The sequence below is a fragment of the Rhodnius prolixus genome, unplaced genomic scaffold (assembly GCF_049639745.1).
Source record: "Rhodnius prolixus isolate KJV_2025 unplaced genomic scaffold, Rpr scaffold_10, whole genome shotgun sequence".
Lineage (NCBI taxonomy): Eukaryota > Metazoa > Arthropoda > Insecta > Hemiptera > Reduviidae > Rhodnius > Rhodnius prolixus.
The window spans coordinates 12,870,933-12,878,120 of NW_027411615.1; the positions used below are offsets into that span (position 1 = coordinate 12,870,933).

At 30.2% G+C, this 7,188-nt stretch overlaps 1 protein-coding gene across 2 annotated transcripts; it reads right to left on the bottom strand.

Annotated features, from left to right (window-relative positions):
- Window positions 1-419: 419 nt before the first annotated feature.
- On the bottom strand, window positions 420-6,547 carry Tsp33B (Tetraspanin 33B). Of its 2 annotated transcripts, XR_012460307.1 has the most exons (7): window positions 6,057-6,547; window positions 5,893-5,987; window positions 4,748-4,839; window positions 2,910-3,111; window positions 1,593-1,848; window positions 1,024-1,465; window positions 441-578 (listed from the first exon to the last, which is right to left on the bottom strand). XR_012460307.1 is itself a non-coding variant. In XM_074134079.1 (6 exons), exons 1-6 carry the CDS (start codon window positions 6,222-6,224, stop codon window positions 474-476), a joined length of 918 nt encoding a protein of 305 aa, XP_073990180.1. In that variant the 5' UTR covers window positions 6,225-6,545; the 3' UTR covers window positions 420-473. The 2 variants fall into 2 exon arrangements, 1 of the variants encoding a protein (XP_073990180.1); XM_074134079.1 differs by lacking the exon at window positions 1,024-1,465 and having other exon boundaries at window positions 420-578; window positions 6,057-6,545.
- Window positions 6,548-7,188: the final 641 nt, after the last annotated feature.

Below are 7,188 nucleotides of genomic sequence, written 5' to 3' on the forward strand. Positions count from 1 at the left end.
AGAAAACTTAGTATACCGGAAACAGGATAAAGTACGGCTTGAGCTTTTCAGTTTATCTTAATTTTCTTATAAAAGGTTTCCAAGATTTACCTTAAATTACTTTTACGATTTACAATGAATCCTTTAACTTATTCGAAGAAATTTTATCAGGTTCTTTGAGGACTGGTCAGTTTGATGAGCCTATTGTGACATTCACTAATTTAGAACGACTTTATCTGTAGTGTTTGATTAGACTTTCAAGTCTGCAGTGTCCGAAGAGCCGACTTCAAAACTATACAAGCTCTTAACATTACAAAATACATGGAGTACAAAGCTATATTATAAGATTCTGCAGGATCTCTTTAGAATATCCGCCGTAATTGGCAGCAATTAAACATTTACAATTTCTAGTAGCTATTAATTGGAAATTACTAATTAAAAACGAATGTTGAAAGAGGTAACACATTTTTATTTTTCTTCCATTTTTTAAATATCTAGATCAGAGGTTGCTTTTCGCTTTCCACCACGTCCAACTTAGTATTGACAGGTCTGTTTGATGTAAAATCTTGCAAGTATTTTGCTATTATTATCACTCCTACCTGCAACGTTGATGTCTGCTTTTTAAAAATCATTTGAAACCCAAATACATTTTAGTCCTAATAATAAATTCGAGTAAGGTTAGACTTATGTAGGTGGTAAGTTTCACAGAAGTAAGATGTGACGATTGTACAGAAGTCTGTCGACTTATGTTTTAGAAAAAAAAAACATCACCTAGAAAACAAATCTAGGACTGTCTTTACAAAGATTTCACGTCCTAACGGCATCTTTACTGTGGGGTTCAGCCAATGTTATTAACCTCAACCACTCTCAACCCAGTCCCAAAATTAAAAATCCTTGGAACAAGAGCAATCGCTCCTTATCCAATCAAAATTTCCTCGAGGACCTGAATATTTCCTTCCTTCTAGCAATAATAATAACCTCTTCCTATAGAAAATAAACTATGATACAAAAAATTCCATAATGCCAAATCCACAGATTCTATACCTCTTCTGTTGCCTACCATTCCGAACTCTTCCCTACAACCGTGATAGATCATCAATGACTAAACATCAGTGGCCTCCAAATATCCTCTATAGTGACAGCGCTAGTATTAGTCAGTGAACCATTGATTAATAGTGGAAATTACGGCTCGACATAGTTTTCTCGCTTCATTATTGTTTATAAATATATCATTTCTGTACATTTTGTGGCCCAAAAAACCTTAGAAAAGTAAAAAAAAAAAATTGAAACATCTAGAAGTTCAATATTGAGAACGACAAAAATCGATATTCAAGCAACCCAATGTATAAGCTTCTTTGTACGCTCAATTTTTTTGTTTTGATTTTTTAATATTAGCATGTTTTCCCATTGTCTGGGACTCTTATTTGGAGGGGCAAAAAAAATGTATTAAACATACTTTTGAGACATCTATTCACATCAGTACTATCTATAAGAAAGCAAAAAATGTTTTTAATATTCTTCTCTACTACTTTCTCTTACATAAGATACAGTCAAAAACTTATCCACCCTTGATTAATAAATCATTCAATTAATTTTCTTTGCTAAAATGGTACCTGAATCATAATTATTAGTGCTGCAAGAAAATTAAATGATGACAATGCACCCATCATTCCTTTCAACAATCCATTATGGCATCCTTCTATGTAAATAGAATCTCTAAATGGAGAAGCTGCACCTCCGGCCGAGGACCACTGACTGATAGTATCATTCTGTTGCAATGTATCATGTAGACATGGTATTCTTACTTCTGGATTACAACAACTATGTGGCACAATTGGCACCAATAAACTGCCGTCTTCTTTTACTGGACTATATATTTTCAAATTTGTTAAGTTTCATCTGATTATAATAATAATAATAATAATAATATATTTATTGCATATTAGGTTACAATACCCTTTTGCAAGGAGTTTATGTTTGACATTCTTTTAATAAACAAAAATATTGTAAATCAATTTTTACTTTAAGATTCAAGAAAAAACAAAAATAACTACCCGTTGTATTTAAAATTATAAAAATCAGAAATTAAAAAAGCGAAGCTGCGGGAAATCTACCAAATCTAATTATAAATTGAAGAAAAAATAAATATAACAGAAATATAAACGTTAAAAAATATTAAATAACTAAAAATAAATACTATTGGCTAAGAAAGCTGTATAACAAATTAAATTCAAACATTTATACATTAAATTCAGTTAAAAGCTATCTATTCATTACAATAAAATGAGCTAGTCGTTAATAATGAATCAACGCAACTTAAAAGCTCCGATAGTGTAATAATATAAATCATTAACTTTCGTCAAATTATCCACAGTAAGAAGTTCAGCCAGTCCACAATTGGTACCCTCTATATATGTGTTTATCAATATAATGTTTTCTGAGTGCGTTGTAAATAGGACAATACAAATAGAAATGATTTAAATCTTCTTCTTTCTTCGTATTAGAGATTGTACATATATTAAAATAATTCAGATGATATTTATTTCCTTTATGAAAGATAAACAAATTATTATTGCCGGCTATCCTGATCTGTGCTATAGTTCTAATTTTGTGAATTGAGTTTCTGTAAGTTATAAAATTTTCACCTAAACCTAATGTGCTAATTTTTCTGAAAACGGAGCTAAAAGAAGAATTAATATATCTATCAATATTCAAACTGAGACCATGATTTTTTTAATGTTTCTAAAATAGTATGCTTATTCTTAATCAGATCTGTGTCACATTCAATTTGGGAACTGAAAACTGATTTGTTTGAGAGCACCAATTATATTCCTCCAAACCATTTTTATTTTCATGCATTTGTTTCAATTTTCATTTGATTAAGGCAAATCGTATGTATAGTTACTTACTTTGTTTACATTTAAATTTACCTGTTCATAGGATCTAAATCTGTCCTTACACTTTGTATAGGAATCCAAATAGTTTTGAACCAATCTTCGTATGATTTGAAACCACAACACTGTAAACCTTGTTGTAAATCATCTATCATTACTTTCCAATGCGATTCAAGCAGGTATTCTCGCATACCCCTTTCTATGCAGTAGGATAGCTCTTCCATTCCAGAATTAAATGCTCAAAATACAAATCAAATTATGTTTTAGAAAGTTACTTAAATCTAAACTAAATGGTTTGAAGACTTTTATCAGGAAGCTAGGGCTAGTTTCAATAATCCTATCAACGGAGATGAATTGTGATTAAATACTCCAATCGCAAAATGTTGCTAATATCTGTAGACTTTTGATTGTCTTTGTTCAACTATTTAATTATTGTGAAAAATTAAAGATTGATTGTAAAGAGGTGTTGGTAGTAGGACAACCTAAAAGGCCATCTCGCAATCAATCATAATTAATTTTTACTTCCCTACAACTTAAAAAGCTAAACATATTTAGTCTCTTCTTTTAATGTTTCAGGAATTATCGCTATCATTCATCAATATTGCAAACATTTTTTTTGCTTCTACTTAAACCGGGTGTATTGTGCGATCCTTCAGACAGAGTTCTTTTATAATAACTATCCATTATAGGACGGTGAGGATGGCCTAGAAATATTCTTGAAAATCAAGGGGGATCACTGTTTTAATTGAACCCAAAATATTGTAAACAGAAATGAAAATGTTTTTATGTTTCCGACTTTCTGTATTACTCCTTATTAGTAGGCTCAAGAAAGAGAAAACTTTGTGGCCTTACCCGAAATCCTAAAATACAAAAATGAAAACATGAATCATTAATTACTATTAAATAGTGCACAAACGTTGGATGTAAAATTAGCTTATAAATTAGCAAGTAAAGATGTATTCTTCTTCATTTTGATGTGTAATGGTGTATAATCTTTTCAAGAAAACATCAATTCAAAGAAAACAAAGAGAACTACGATTGAAATGGCTATCGAAAAATGAAACATCTACAAAGCATGCAAACAAATTGTACTAAAGAACCTTAAGAATCCGCATAATTTTAAAAATTGCTAAACCTTCCATGTACGATATAATTTATACGTACGTACGTAAATGTACGTAAAAAACTACACAGTTTTTTTTTTTTTAGAGAATTTTTGAAATTGTTAAAATTTTCAGGTAGAATATCAGAAATTCTGTTCATGCGCAGCAAAAAGAAATGTTAATGTTATTCTAGAATTATGTTTAGTGCGGGAGGAAACAAAAGAAGCCTGGAAGTTGATTAGGGAGTGAACTTGACAATCAATGTTGTTAATAATTTAAAATCCTATATGATATCGAAGTTTCTGCATCTTACTTCTATTGACACACATGTCAAAGTGAACCATGATATTATAAAGGTATGATTGCTTTACCGTAATGATTGGTGTACCCCCAATTTAATGCAAATCAGTTTTATGAATTTAATTTGAACCCAACCTAATTTAAGTATATTTTTAGCTTAGTGTGGTGACTGAAGTATAGAGCTACAAACCAGCAGAGAGCGTACCATTTATTTAGTAAACCTCTCTAGATTTAGATTTATGGTAATCAGAATCCGGTTAGAAATGAGCAAAAAATTCTTGCTTTGAAGTATAAAAATCAAAGATTCTTAATATGCTGGATTCCTCTCAGACAAATTATACGTAATGGGTTCAATAACAACTCTTATAAACTTTTATACATGATTTCAATCCACATTATAGATAGTATTCTTCCATTTAAAAAAAAAAAAAAACTAAATTATTGCATTATCGTATAATAAATCTTTCTTACCCGAAGGAAGGATGAAAATTGTGCTTACAATGAAAATAACTAATAAACTGCTTAGAATACACCAGATTAGATAAGCTCTTTTTGTAGATTGCCTGCAATTGGTAATTATAACATTTTAGAAAAATTATTAAGGGACTACCAGTCTACAATAGAAAGGTGACCAGCTAGAAAGGTTCATGTAAGTTGTGATTGAAAGAATGACTGCCTCAACCTAAAGCTTTGCCTGGATTTAGGTACAAATTTATTTTTAGAACAAACAGACTGCAGAATGAGAAAGAAAACACTAGATTTAAAAGGGAATCGTACTTTTGGAAAAACAAATTATATATCGTAGTTAAAGTCAGTTTATTATAAGAAGTATTCGTCAATTATAAAAAGAAAGCTGGTAGATCATTGGTGGTAACTAGATTTAAAGAATGAAATTAAAACCGAGATCATCTATCAGTAAAACAGCAAGTAGTTGATAAGAATCCGAAAATTGTTTTTAGGGTAATGCAAGAGGAAAATAACCGGGAAAGCTTTTCACGATGATGACCGAATGTCAAGCTTTAGAGAAAGTTGGACTGAGACGAATCTAATATGAAATCTGCTAAAGTTTATAAAAGAACGAAGTAATAGTATCAGTAAATCTACACACTAATTGATAAGTTTAAAATTTCGTTACTTTAATTAAGATGAAGTTTGTTACTTACTATGAAACACTGACAACAGTAAGGCTAAACAGTGATTAAACAAATTTAATAAATAAATTTCATCTTTTTGAATAAAAACTCAAATACTGCAAAAATGGAGAAATACAAGACAAACTTAAGACTCATATTAAAAAGCAATAGGATAGACAAGTCAGTGCACATTACAGATCCATCAGCTAAACTTTAAACAAAGTTTCCTTAAGGTCAGAAGCCTTATGATTTTTGGCTGTAGTATCTCTATATTGGGCGTTTTTATGGTGGCAACAAAATGAACTACAAATCCAGTTTCCTTCTTACTGATTATCTCAACATTTAATAATGCATTTTCTTATGGATCACAGTAATAAGAAACTTCCCTGTACCTTTCTATCTGGCTTCTATAGAATTGTGTTTTCTATGTAACTTTTATACAATATTTGTAATTGTAGTCTGTTAATAGAAAAAATTACTCACAGCACTGAACTTTCAATGACAGCTCTACTTACTATTGCTCCTCCAAAAGAGTTTATAACAACACAAATTCCACACAATAGTTCCGTTTCGAATACCTGAAAAATGTTCATTTTTCAATCATTTTATTTTATTTTTTACAGAATCAGTAAAATCTATAGACTTACCGTGTTTATTATAAGTTTCATTCCATTTAAATAAGAATGTGTAATTGTTAGTGGAAAAATAGTTATAGCCAATAAAATTAATCCCAAAGAAGCTTCTGTGCAACACAGAATGCAGAGTAATGCGGTCATTCTTTTGCGACCTTTGACACTCACTGGTATCACTTTCATGTTTAGTTCTTTAGAATTCACTGCTCACTTTTTTTGGGGATCCATTACTTACTTCTCGAACACCAATCGCTATTTCTGTTTTTTTTTTTTTGAAAAGTCTGACCAGCACTGGACTTTATTTATTGTTCCAAAAAAAAATGCTTAAGAACTTCGACAGACAAGGGTTTTCTTTCCAAATAATTTTGCTTATTACTAATCAGAGAAAGTACTTTTTTGTTTTCCTTACATTCAAATAATATTTTTACAAAAAAGACTTACTCTTATTTACTTTCTTTGAGATCGAAATAGTGATAACAAAAAAATACTTAAAGCATAAATAAACAACTAAAAAGAATATACGTATATTACACATGTTACTAGTTTCCTACATGTGATAACTCATATTCAGTAATATTTCCTGAATCGGACACTTAGTTTCTGCTTTGTAAAATCATAATCTCTGAATCCCCTGATTTCACAACTAAGTTTTTATTTGATATACTGAAACTTATGGATCTCGGTTCGTTTTTTGGAAGTTTAGTGGAAAGCTGCTACATTTGATTTCCGACCCAGGGTTCAAAGAAGTCGAATAATGGGAATTTGTTTTAGTAATTATAATCATCGTGTGGATCTCTACAACTTTAAGAGGAATGTTCTCTGTTGATTGAGAAGCGCCTTCACCACTTGTGCAAGAAATTATACTATTCCAGAAATGAAATAATTGATTTCTTGACCGGTCAAGAGTGTTGGAATCCGTAGTATTAATTGCTATTTCTTATTACCTGGAAATTGCTATCTATCATTCTTTTTTTCTCTATAATTTCCTAGCTAAATATTAATAAGTTTTGCCCTTATTTCTGGGTAGTATGTAACTTTCTCCCACTTTGCATCTTCTATTCGTTCTCTATATCAAAACTGATTAGAATTTTTATTTTTTTTATGTATCTTCTGTATTTTTATTTACTTTGGTTATTTTTTTTATTTT